The 13741-nt window shown below is 35.8% G+C and overlaps 1 protein-coding gene across 1 annotated transcript in view; it reads left to right on the forward strand.

Moving 5' to 3' along the window:
* The window catches only part of SH3BGRL (SH3 domain binding glutamate rich protein like), a 79390-nt gene extending 66523 nt beyond the window's left edge, over window positions 1–12867 (forward strand). The window contains exons 2-4 of the mRNA XM_082377642.1: window positions 989–1174; window positions 5571–5651; window positions 11553–12867. Coding sequence (XP_082233768.1) covers window positions 989–1174; window positions 5571–5651; window positions 11553–11585 — 300 coding nt within the window. The 3' untranslated portion in view covers window positions 11586–12867. The remainder of the gene's footprint in view (window positions 1–988; window positions 1175–5570; window positions 5652–11552) is intronic.
* Window positions 12868–13741: the final 874 nt, after the last annotated feature.

The following is a 13741-nucleotide window of genomic DNA, read 5'->3' on the forward strand; positions in this document are numbered from 1 at the left end:
GTCTAAGTGGCATCACTCATAGCAATAAGCGCTTGCTCTCTCTTCTAAGTTCCTTGCACTCTTGGCTTTGTCATTCACTTGACTCCTCTCACCTGACCACCTTAGCTTCATATTTAAATACCATGTTATAATTGAAATTTTTAATATATCTATGTCTAATCCCTCCCTCTAGATTGTAATTTTAGGAGGGAATCTGCTATTTTTCTTTAGACATTTTAAAGAACCTGATAAATTTCTTACACACTTAAGAGGCACCAAAGAAATATTGTTGAATAGCTATTAAATACAGTTTCGGACAATCATTTTAGATTTTAGTGCATCACAGTTGGAACCTCTGTTGATCTTCAATAAAGTGTTAGCTGAGAAAATGTGACAGGTTGATTATAAAACAAGACAAAACTCCATCTTGATTAAATGTGTTGTTGTAGCTCGGCACTTTCATGAAAAAGACTCTTGTTTTCTTGTTCAGTTTCTGTTCCAAATGATCAAAATTGACACATAGAGTCTTATAACATTCTCAAGGAAAGATTCATTTCTGTTCACTGTATGATGCTTATTAAGACAGGAAGTAGACTCAGGTCATTTGGAATGACTTTCAACAAAGGCTAAAATTAAGAGAGGCTTGTAGATAATCGGAAAACACACCTTCCCACTATTCAAACTTTTGAGGTAATTGCACTTGAGGTTATTGATATGCATCAGCTAGCTTTTCTTCTTCATGATTAGATATGAGCATTTCAGTGAATAAAAGAAAAAGTTGGGTTGATAAAAGGACCTGTGAACTGAAAGCTCTTCAATCCACTTGTGAGATATCATTAACAACAAAATAATAGAGGGAAAACTATATATCTTCTGTTAAACCACAAATCTTGATCCATGTCTGAATTCATTTCTGCTAGTTCATTAACACTTTTTTGTTGAATATGATAAACAAAAATAATAAAAGCTGTTTGTTCAACAATATAACTTCTTGTCCTTTGGGCCCTAGATTAAGAAGAAACAGCAAGATGTGCTTGGTTTCCTAGAAGCTAACAAAATAGGATTTGAAGAAAAAGATATTGCAGCCAATGAAGAGAATCGGAAGTGGATGAGAGAAAATGTACCTGAAAACAGTCGACCAGCCACAGGGTACCCCCTGCCACCTCAGATTTTCAATGAAAGCCAGTACCGTGGGGTAAGGAACCAATTAAAATTCTTGTTTTTTCAAAAATGGATTGCCTCAAACCCATCCTCTTTCTTTTACTCCCACCCCAAATCTACACACAGTCATTTCTCCTGTTCATCCTCTACATCCATCCTAGGCAGCTGGGGTATTTTACCTTCTACTAGAAGGCAAATGGATGAGTCATTCACCAAAAGATTATCTGTGAATGTATAAGTACAGACCAGAGCATTTATATTATTTCTAGTATGTCCATGAAGAAGCCACTGAAAAGAGGTGAGCTGTTTTACTTATTTAGATTAAAATTAGTTTAAAAAGAGGAATATCTTAGTTTCTGCTTCAAGGTAGTAAAACTTTTATTTAGATATTATTAATGAATTTTCTTAAAATTTTGAGTTAGCTAATTGAACTAATGTATGGATGAGGGAAACAAGAGTAGAGTTTTTACTTTGTGACTGGTGCTTTCAAGTTTGTCATCTTAGTTAGCCTTCATTTAAACCATGAAGTAGTTCCCTTCAATGTTCATTCACTGTGTATTTAAGTAACATTTGTAGCCTATGGCCATTCTAGATACCATGGCAAGTACAAGTATGTATAAAACAAAGCCTCTTTTCTTAAAGAGCTGATTGGGAGTGTTGTGTGGGTAGAATCAAACACACCTGAAACAGAGAGAGTGGTTATGAGGCCACATCCATGTGATGACATGGTACAGAAAGCATATGTAAGGGCTATAGGAATTTCCAGTAAAGAACTGTTTGCTTTGCTGTGTCCTCAGAATTAGCATAATTGAGGAACAAATGTTTTTAGAGCCAGCAATCCAAATCTTCTAACTCATGTGTTTATATGGGAGTGAGAAGGAGAACACCTAAGGGAGGGTATGGCAAAATTGAGAAGTCCATTAGCATAAAATATTTTCTCTGTGAATTGAATTTGTCACTTCTGAGGAGGGGCCAGAAGATTTCTTCTGCTGCTGCAAACAGGGCCAATGTGTAAAGACATACTGTGTAGATAAGGAAAAGACAATTAGGCTATTCATTTACATGGTGAAACCTCAGTGCCTCTATATTTGAAATTTCTGCAAATTGTTGACTCTCAGGGGCTGAAAGAGGCCTCAGAGGTCATCCAGTCCAATCTAAGCCAGCATATATTGTCTTAATCTCTCCTTTTTGAAGCAGGAATTTCAATTTGTTTGACTTTTAAAAAGAAACACATTTTGGGTTGTAAGGGTGATGTTTGAGAAGCCAAATTTACCTGGTTTATTTCTCCTTCGGAAGCCACACTACAAGGGAATGGAGTATGTTATGGAAAAAAAGCCAAGTATCACTGAGAAATGGGAAGATGAAAAGGAAGGTGCAGGAGGTGAGACACAACCAAACAAATATTTGTTAATGGAAAAGGAATCCATTTTCTTTTGAGTGCCTGCTGTGTGCCAGGCACTGAGTTTGGAGTCATAACAATAATTAAGATTTGTCCCTATACAGACGTTAGGGAGAAAAGTGTATAGCAACCATTCATAGAAAGCATATTATATGTCAGCTATTGTGCTACATACTTTATGTGTATTATATTAGTCAGTTCTCATACTAATCTCATGAGGTGTAGATATTGTTATTCCTGTTTCATAGATGAAGATATTGAGGCCTAGAAGAGGTTAACTAACTTCCTAAATCATACAATTAGTAAGTGATGCAGCTAGAATTTAAACCTAGATCTGTCTTATTCTGAAGTTCTTACTCTTTCTATTAAACCACTGCGTTGTTAATTTTCCTGTTTACTCAAAGATCCCATCTTTGTTCTTTTCTTGTTTCATTCTGTATTGTGGGAGGCTGACCTCAGCAAATTATATTTCCCAGTGTCCATTGCCAACTGGCTGCCTATTAGGTTTGGCCGATAATAGGAGGCACTGGTTGCATGAGTGGAGGGCAGGAGGAGAGGAAAAGCCAAGGTATCCCCCTTTTTCTGGAGGTGTCCATGACAGTGGCTACATCTCCTTTGTGGTACCAGCTCTGTAATACTACCTTCTCCACTTTTCCCTTCAGCGCTAGCTGTGGTAGCAGCTTCCTGCTATTTCTAGTCTCTGGGCTGCCTCACCGTCTCCTGTCTGCCTTTCAGCTCTTTAATCTTTTGTAAGTGGTTCTTCGTATTAAATTCCCTTGTTTAAACTATCTCAAGGTTTCTCAGCCTTGGCACTACTGATATGTTGGGTTTATGGGGGCTCCCCTGTGCATTGTAGGATGTTTAGCAGCATCCCTGGCTTCTATCCATGAGTGCTAGTAGCACCCTCCCAGTTGTGAAAAAACAAAAATGTTTCCAGATTTTGCCAGACGTCCCTGGGGGAAAATTACCTCCTTTTTAGAATCATTGAGCTATAGCTTAGGTTCTATTTCCAGATTAGGATGTGACTGAAATAATTACCCTGCCAACATAAATGAAGCTCTGCTATAGACGATACAAAATTTTTAAGGGTAATCTTTGTTCTGAAAGAGCTTATGCTGTGTATATGAAGAACTAAAGCACATTTTCATGAAATAATTAATATGATACAAATATATGGTAGAATACATTCTGGATTAATGTTATTGGAATCCCAAAGATGTAAATAAAGTATATTTTTCCTCAAGAGAATTCCTATAGAAGAAGCAGACTATGTTTTGTTTACTCTTGTATTCTTAGCACCAGGAACAGTGATTGGCATGTAGTAGGTGCTCAATACATATTTGCACAATAAATTAATTAATCCTGCTTAATTGAGAAGCTGATGTTCTTTTCTCTCAGAGCTACAAATCTGTTTGTGTGTGCTAAGTTCAGGGCCAACAAATAATGTACTGTGATCCCCAAACACCTGAAACAGAGATAACTAGATTACCCTACATAGTATTTCATGATCAGATTTCAATGTATTTGAAGACCTGCTTTCTTTCACATGAGTTTAAAGAATGACACAGACTGTTTTTATTGATTTGATGATAGTAAGAAATGTCTATTGTATAACTGTTAGGTTCTTTTAACTAGCATTTTGAGGTTACTTCCAAGTGGTTGAATATAGATATGATGTATATTGCTTCTTTACCTTGAGTAACTTATAGGTCATGTGTCTCAGTATGGATTTTGTATCAAGATCCAGTTAGTTTCACTTTTGAATAGTGAGTTCAAAGAGTATAAGAGGCTGGTCATAAATGCCTGTTGTTTATGATTTATTCCTTTGTCAACATCTAGGGTACACAAAAAGATGCTTTGAGACAACCCTTGAGGAGATCTCTGTGGCTCTAAACAATACTGGCTGTGTTAAAAGAGTCCCTAAATGAGAGAAATTCTGATGTTTCTTGAGGTAGGGGTCAAATTTAGGGTCATCAATGGCTTGAGAGGCCGTAAACTTTATACCTCCAGATCCTCCAAGTACCAGGAACTATATATGCTAGAAAAGAACCTTGTAGTTGGTGATCTGTTGGTGAGGCAATCTCTAGAGAAGCCAGCAAATTTTGAGAGCATTTTACCTCTAATAACTCAGCCAAAATGCCAAGCTTATCTCTGTGTTTTTGGGTTTTTTTAGAGAAATTTTTTTTAATTTTTAATTTTTTAATTTTTTGGCCATGCCATGAGGCATTTGGGATCCCCGACCAGGGATAGAACCTGTGCCCCATCCATTGGAAGCTCAGAGTCTTAACCACTGGACCGCCAGGGAAGTCCCTCCCTGTGTGTTTTAAGTCAAACAAACTAAGGCCAGGTATAGACAATGGCTGTGTTTTCTAAGCATATTTCCTATTGATTATATGTCATAGTCAAATATAGGCAGTTCTGTTTGTTACTTTTGGAGCATGCATGGTGGTTTAGAGGATGACAGTGGGAAGCCCAACTGAATTTAGTCATGTGAAGCTTTTATTAGATCCCTGGATTGTTTACTCTTCCAGTCATATTTCATGAAAATCTCATACCCTTCCTCTGAACACAGCACAGATTTACTATTTTTATGACCATGGGATAGCTAAAATCTGGCCTTCTGTAGGTTCTGAGGGCATCTCTACCTTAATAAATAATGCAAGAGAAATAATGACAAACTGGAACAACAGCCTCCTCCCAAAAGTAAGCAACCTCTTACTGACAAATAATTGGCTGCTTTGGGCTATGGAGAAAGCTGCTTGCCCTGAGGCAGATTTAAGATCTATGCAGTATGAAATAAGTCCTTTTGCTATTTCTGTCTCACAGATCAGCATATCTTCTAACCCACATTAATTGGGATCCAATAAGCCTTGCCGCTTTACTACTCTTTCCAGAAGTCTAGCATTATTGAAGTCAGCTAGCCTGTTTGCCATCAAAGATATTGACCAGTCAGATAATTTTGAATTAATTTCCCCTTTTCTTTCCTTTGTTGGTTGCATATTGCTAATTCTTGTTGCCTTCTTTTATCAAGGACTATGATGCCTTCTTTGAAGCCAGAGAAAATAATGCAGTGTATGCCTTTTTAGGCTTGACAGCCCCACCTGGTTCAAAGGTATGGTTCATTTTTCCCCTTCTTTATAGGCCATTTTATTGCTGCTGGGTTTTTTTAATCAGTAAGATTTCCACTTTATTAAGTACTCAGATTAAGCCAGAGGCAGTGCAACATAGCTAAAAAGAAATGTCCCTGCTCCGCATGCACTTAATCCCTAGTAGGGCAGACAGATGTGCATAATTAAATACATAAAGTATGTGGATAGAAGGTAGGCCGAGTGACTTCCCTGTCAAGCTGCCCAAGGCAGCAAATTTCTCATTGACCCATTCGCAAATAAGTGGTTAACAATTTTAAAGATGCCATTATTCCAGTTGTCATGTATGGTATTACATGGACAGAAAGCATCTTAGTTCATAGTAATCTTCTTGTCAGTGTCTATTGTCCTTGTGTGACAGCAAATGCTAGAGTCACCTATTCAAATTAACTAAGAACATTTGAGTATCAAAACTTGTCACTAAATTGCTGGCTGAATTTGGAGCTTTTCCCCTGCCAACAACAAATTAATTTTTCAAGTGGTGGTGTTCCCAGGGAAGATCATACAAAGAAAAATATAAAAAATTAAGTCGCCTGTTTAAAAAAATGTCTCAAAGCTATGGACTTTAAATATACGTTTGCCTTTTGCCATATTTCTTCTCCACAAAGGCTGGTTTAATAAAAGTGTATGTCCCCTGCTCTATCATTTTACATTTTGCTCTCAGAAGCTAATTTTTGTTAAACAGATTCTTCAAACTCCAGCTCCTTCTCCAGTTTTGAGAGTCTGTGTTATTGTCTGTATTTTCACTAGAGACTGTTCAGAGGCATTGTTGTCTGAGTCACTATGAAATTCTGTTTTCTTGCCAAACTTTCTTTTCCCATGGATAAAATGTCTTATTTTAGGCTTTGTATAATTTAAGTTGTAGGAAATCTTAGGTAAGGCATTTTTCTTCAAACAAGTTAGTAAAACCCAAGTTAAGTCATTGATTTCAGTGCATATTAGAGGAAGTATAAAAGGAAGGATAGTCTGTTTTCTGTGACTGATGACTCCCTTTCCTTCAGTGAAAAGTAGGAGCCATTCATTCATTTATTCATTCAGTAAATATTTACTGAGTGTCAAACATTGACTTGATATTGATGGTAGGGCAAATATGGAGAATACAACATAATCTCTACCTTCAAAGTGTTTATAACCTAGTGAGGGACATGTATATGAATAATTATAAAACAAATATGTCTACAAATAATTATGATATAGTATGGTAAATTCTGTATGGTTGGTATGAATAAAGTACAGTAAGCATCCAAAGGAAATAATCATAAATTACTACTAAGGAGTTTGGGGAAGGTTCCACAGAGGAATTGGCATTTGAACTGTTAGGGATTCTAAAACACTGAAGTAACACTAGGCGTCTTTCACAGTGGCTGCAATAGGAACCACTGCATTGGGATGTACCTGCACCCAAAGGTATGTTCAGGGAGCAGAGTGTAATGCAGCATGAATTTACTATAGGACATATTAAATAAGGGAGATGCATTAGGAGGTAAGATTGGCTAGGTAGGATGGGGCCAGATTATGAATACTGTGCTAGATACTTTTGGCTTTATTCTCTAGGCATCTAGAAGCCATGGTAGGGAATGAGGGAAGACAATGATGTGATTATCTTTGTATTTTAAGATGTGATTTGATCTATGTCTCAAGAAAATAAATTTGGCAGATGTGTGGATTGTGAAACATTGGAGAAATGAGATATTAGAGACGGGCTGACACATTAGAGGGTACCTTAAGTGTCCAGAAAAGCAATGGAGAAGGCCTAAAGTGGGACTGCAGTTACAGAAAGGAAAAGATGGATTTAGGAGACACAGAAAAATCACTTGTGATAGGATTTGGCAAATTATGAGATGTTTACGTATGCAAAGAACTGGGAAGGATTGAAGCTATCTCTGAGGCTTCTAACCTGGGTGATAGGGAAATGAAGCAAAAGTCATGGAGGAAACAGAAAAGTGAGTGATCCAAGGGAGGAGTTAGTCTTGGAAAAGAGAGGACATGCAGTTTTCTTCTGAGACTGGATAGAATGAAGAGAGAAGGATAAAAATAGAAATTTTAATGTGTGGGGAGGTTAGGGAAGTTCACATTTGAAAATGTCTTATCTTTAGTATGAGGTAGGAAGAATGATCATCTGCTAGGAGTGATGGGAAATTTGAGAATTGAAAAGATCCATTTGCTGAAAATAAGCTAAAGAGTAGGCGAAGATCATGAATGGAAGGATGGCTGAGCAAGATGAAAGTCCCAATTGATGTTAGAGTTGATGAGCCCACAGTGGAGCCAGTCAGCTTGTTTACAGTGGGTTTTTTTTTTTTCATCCTTGTTTAACCCTAGAAGTAGGAATAGAGTAAAAGAACAGCAGATGTTATCAAGGATTGAACTAGAGGGAGCTGATAGATCGGGATAAAGAAAAAAGGTCTGGAACTGACAGTGGAGTTGAAGGGTGGACTGGTAATAGGGATATTTTGAATGTTAGTATTTAATAGGTTTTTCCCAAGACTAAAAGTGATAAATTTGATATCAGAAGGATGATTTTTCTATCCTTCAGCTCAGCTTTCAGAGTTTTCCCCTTTAATTTAAAAGGACAATAAGTCTTCCAGAAAGAACTGGCTGAAAAGAAAGTATACGCAATAAGAAATACAACTAATTAACCCACATTGGAAAAGTGCATTCATAATAAGAAGAAATGTGATAAAATGAGATACAATATTCATCTGTGAAGTTAACAAAGATAAAACAAAGTGATAAGGCTCAGTGCTGAGAAGTGTGCATTAAAACATATTCTCTCATATATTACTGGTGATGATATAAATTGGTACTACTGTTTGAAAACCAAAATAGCAAATATATATCAGGGACCTCAAAAATGTTTATAGTTCTTCATCCAGTAATTTTACTGGGTATTAAGGCCTAATGAAATAATTCTATACATGGAAAAGTCTTTATGGATAAAAAAATAAATCAAAATGCTATTTATAATCTTAAAAAATTTGAAAACAAGTTAAATGTCTAAAAATAGGGTCAACAAAAATGATTTATCCACTGAGTGAACTCATGCTCTCATTAAAAAATGAGAGTTTGTGAAAAGATACATTATAATGAGCTACAGAATTGTTTTTACTGTGTAATTAACATTCTATTGATAATTACATTTAAAATCTATGTATAGGACAAAAAGAGACTGAAAGGAATCATAGCTAATAATATGAATGTTTTCCTTTTTTCTCCATTTCTTTATTTTCCAAATAATTAGAATACATTCTCTTTACATTTAAAAATTATTGAAAGCCAGTGCACTGGAAAGCTTGATATTTAAAAGTACCCAATGGCAAATATTTCCATAAGGCAAGGAATCCTCTGTAAGACAAATCATTTTTTTAATTCTTTTGTATATTAGATGCAGTTAAACATGTTATATAAATATTTGCTCTTTACTCTTCTATTAATACAGAAGATAATTTCATAGCACTAGCATTTCTTACATTGCAGTATAGTTGATAGTTTTGATATGGAATAAAATAACTGATATATTTTTACTAAAAAATAAAAATCCAGTGATGTTCATGTTGAGAGGAATACCACTCCTCTGGAAAAGCCGTGTTCACTAGTAGGTGAAGGTATAGAACATGCTGGTTAAAGAAGTGTTCTCATTGGCTTTGGTTAAACCACCTAGCTCTAGGGAGGGGCCATGAAAATCTGCTTCTGCTGTGAGATTTGAAGCATTCCTATTTCCACTAAGCCCATCCCATTTTATTGCATCTCCAAGAGAAACTGTATGTTAATAACACTTAGCTGTGGTGTTGGTCTTAGTGACTAGGCAGAAAGTGGAAAGGAAAACGGCAGGAAAGAAGTCTGGATACCTGCAATGGACTAAGCATTGAGCTACACAGTTCACATTCATCTCATTTTATCTTTACTCCATCCTTATGAGCTAGGTGTCCTCAATCCCATTTTACAGAGGAGGAAACTGATGCTTAGATAATTTAAGTAATTTGTCCAAGGCTACATAATAATTGAGTAGCAGATATGGAATTTGAACCCGGGATTATCTAACTCAAAACCAATGCATTTATAGAATGATGTATATAGTGGGAGTAGAGGGCGAGAACATATCATATGCCTGTTTCTAAAGCTCTCTGGTTGATTAAATAACTCATGATACTATAAATACTGGCTACTTACTTTTAGATAATAATAAAGCTTGTAGCACAATTTACATATTTGATGAATAAAACATAATTAGAAAAGTAAATAATTTAAATATGATGTATTCTTAAAGACAAATTACAAAGAAGTTTGAATTGCCTTTTGTTTTGGATTTTTGTGCTAGTAATTTCTTCCATTAAAAAGGATAAGTGAGAGCTAAGGAATTTATGACAAACTACAGCAAAGATCGATAAGTGTGACTTTAGGGAACTAAGCTGTCTCCAAAATACTAGTTACTCAGAGGCATTACGTGCTCATAAGAAGAAGGACTTCACATTAGCACATATTCACATTATTATACCACTGCTTCCCCACCTATATATACTATGCCACTGAGGGGTTTTATTTATTTTTATTTTTTATATTAATTTATTTATTTATTTTTGGCTGCGTTGGGTCTTCGTTTTGGTGCATGGGCTTCTCACTAAGGTGGCTTCTCTGATTGCAAAGCACGGGCTCTAAGCGTGCGGGCTTCAGTAGATGTGGCACGTGGGCTCAGTAGTTGTGGCTCGCGGGCTCCAGAGCGCAGGCTCAGTAGTTGTTGTGCACGGGCTTAGTTGCTCCGCGGCATGTGGGATCTTCCTGGACCAGGACTCGGACCCGTGTCCCCTGCATTAGCAGGCGGATTCTTAACCACTGAGCCACCAGGGACGCCCCATTGAGGGGTTTTAGTATAAAATTAATTGTGTTGTGTGAGGAAATTTTTGGAAGCTTGTTCTATAAAATGAAACAAAATACATAATGTGGGTCTAAGATATATTCATTAAGACAGCCAAACACCATGTTAGAAATTTCAAAAGAGCTTAGGGACGTTTGTTTTTGTTTTTTGACTAAGAGTTTTGGAAGGTGAGTCAGTAGTGTATTACATATGTTTTGTTAAGGATGTATTAAGAATGAATTACACTGTCCTCTGGTTTCCTTCTTTCTATCATTTCTACCTCTCTTTTTTTTGGTAAAAATATAGCATCTTTTTTTTTGTTTGTTTTTTCCCCTTCTTCTGGGGTTAGCATCAGAGGCTCATTTTGGAATATGCAGCTGCTGTCACTCCTCCTGAGACTGTCAAGTACTCAATTAGTGACAGATGTTAGAGTGACATTGTCTAGCATACATGATTTCTACAGCTCAAGTCTGAGGTTTCTTTCACCAGAGTCACTCTTGCCACCCATCCTTATTTCCAGAGCACAACTATAGGTCAGAGTTCCTATGCTAGAAGTACTCACCATCCATAGGAATAGAAAGGCAACCTTACCTCTTCGAGCCTACTGCCATGAAATTTAAAAGCAACAATATTTTAGCAAATAACACATTTTCTAAGTAGCTTAATCCTTAAACAAAACTCACGTGACTGTAAACTGTAGGTGACAATGTTTTTGAACACTCAATTTTTGTGAAAAATCATTCAAAACGGAACTTAGCTACTTTTAAATAAAATGTCAACTATAATTGTAAATCACTTGCTTTTATGGAATTATAGACAGTCCTCTATGACATCTATTTCTAGGCAGAAGTTTCTATTTTTTAATTTTTCTATTAAGAATTTTTAAGCAGTCTTTTCTGGGGGCTATTTTTCTGATTTTGAATATTCTTAGCAATTTGAGGTAATATAGTCTAACCAAAATACACATGGATGCCTGCTTTGTGATATTTAAATCTGTTTTGTTTGTTTTTCATTTCAGGAAGCAGAAGCTCAGGCAAAGCAGCAAGCATGAACCTTAAACATTCTGCCTTAAGCATCCTGACAAAGGAGTCTCCACTGCTTTTTATAAAATAGCAAAATTATCTTGGCTTCAAAAGAAATAGGCTTGATGTTAAAATAATAGATAGTTGTTGTTTTCACATGCAAACAATCAAAATGAATACATAATTAAAATGTGAACATTATGATGAGGAGAATGGGAGATGAACTTAAAATTTTAAGTAGGTGTCATGGAATAGTATTGTTGTCTGCTAAGGCATTTTATGTACTTCAGTGATTTTAAAAAGCAAACACCTGTTCCCTTTTTTGATATTATTATTGCAGCTTAAGTATACCTGTAGCTCTACATTGAGTAACTTTAAAAGATGAGCGAGAAAGAAAGAATCTGTCTCTTGTTCCCAAATTGCCTCAATTTTAGTGAACAAAAATATGTACCTTTTTGATGTGAAATTATTGTGATTAAAAACTAGTTGCAGATAATGTTTATGATATGTCAGACATTGTAATTTCTGATGGTAATTATAACATTTCCATTCTTTTGTAGTTAAAACTTCTATGTACTGAACCACAGGTTTTCTAGGCTTCTAAATGTAGCCTTGCATTGCATGTTTCAGTGATCAGAACAGATGACCTCCCACCAAAATAAAGATGTATTCAGTTGACAAATTTCTTGCTTAACTACACAGCTATGATGCAATCATGTTACTAAGTTGCTTGCCCCAGTGAAATATGCATATGTATGTTATGGAAGTGGGATGGCAAATAAGTTAAAAATGGCATCCTTTTGCAAAGAGCTCAGACTTTTAATTAAATATTTTAAAATAGGTTGGAACTCATTTTTCTCCTTTTAAAACAACTTGTGATCACGAATGCCACTATCTCTCAGATATTTGACCTTTTTGTTTCAGCTTAGACATATATTGTATGAGTACATTAATCTAAGCAGAGAAAATCTTTTCTATGCCTCTATTCCAGTGAATAGCATAAGTATCAGATAAAAGGATCAATTTAAAAAATGTTAATTTTGAAAACTTCTAAGAAGACAAGAAACATTATGGCCTAAATCACCCAGAAGACACATATATTGTACTTTAGTTCCACATTACTATTGTACTTTAGTTCCACATTGCTAAAAGAAAACACCTTTTACTTTAAATTACTTTATTATATCATTTGATGTATGCAAGTCTGTGCTCTTTGCCAAAATCAACATACAATGAAGACATGGCTTTGTTTACTGAGATTCAAACATGATGCAATGCTTTAAAATAAACTCAGTACTGTCAGAAACATAATTTTTGTGTTTATGTTCGTGGAGTTTCTAAATAGTGTAATAATAATTTTAGATGGGTAATATATTTTTTAGATGGTGGGGAAGGAGAAAAGAGAAAATAATAGAAAGAAAACCATTTGAATAAACTTTCTAAATTTCCTATTTAGGACTCTGAATTTTGCAATACACACTAGAGTCAAACAACTACTCCATTGTTTTGTGTACAAAAATATGCTATGGAGAACTCTAAAGTAAACAAGGTATTTTGTAATAAATTCTGGAAAATGCTAAAACATTTTTCAATATTTTCTCCTGAGCTTTATCAAATGCAGATGATGATACTTGCAATATTTTATGTGGGCATTTTTACTTTTAGTATCAAATAAGTTAACACTGTCAAAAATAGACATTCTTTAAAACTAGATGACATTTTTGAGATGTGTATATCTACTAGACTATACCTTACAATTAACATATGTATATTTAAAGTAAAATGTTTTATTGAGTCTTGCCAAATTGAAATCTTTCTTTTTGTCAGCTGAGTACTATATGTCCTGTGGATACAAGAAAAGCAAGTGAAATTCTGAATATTAGGGAGCTGCCTTCAAGGCTATGCTGAGGCCCCCCTCCCTTTTTAAATTTTTATTTTATTTATTCATTTTTTTGTCTGTGTTGGGTCTTCGTTGCTGCACATGGGCTTTCTCTAGTTGCGGTGAGTGGGGGCTACTCTTTGTTGCGGTGCACGGGCTTCTCATTGCAGTGGCTTCTCTTGTTGCAGAGCACGGGCTCTAGGTACGTGGGCTTCAGTAGTTGTGGCTCATGGGCTCTAGAGCGCAGGCTCAGTAGTTGTGGTGCATGGGCTTAGTTGCTCCGCAGCATGTGGGATCTTCCCGGAC

The sequence above is a fragment of the Balaenoptera borealis genome (assembly GCF_965194805.1).
Source record: "Balaenoptera borealis genome assembly, chromosome: X".
In the NCBI taxonomy this organism is placed as follows: domain Eukaryota; kingdom Metazoa; phylum Chordata; class Mammalia; order Artiodactyla; family Balaenopteridae; genus Balaenoptera; species Balaenoptera borealis.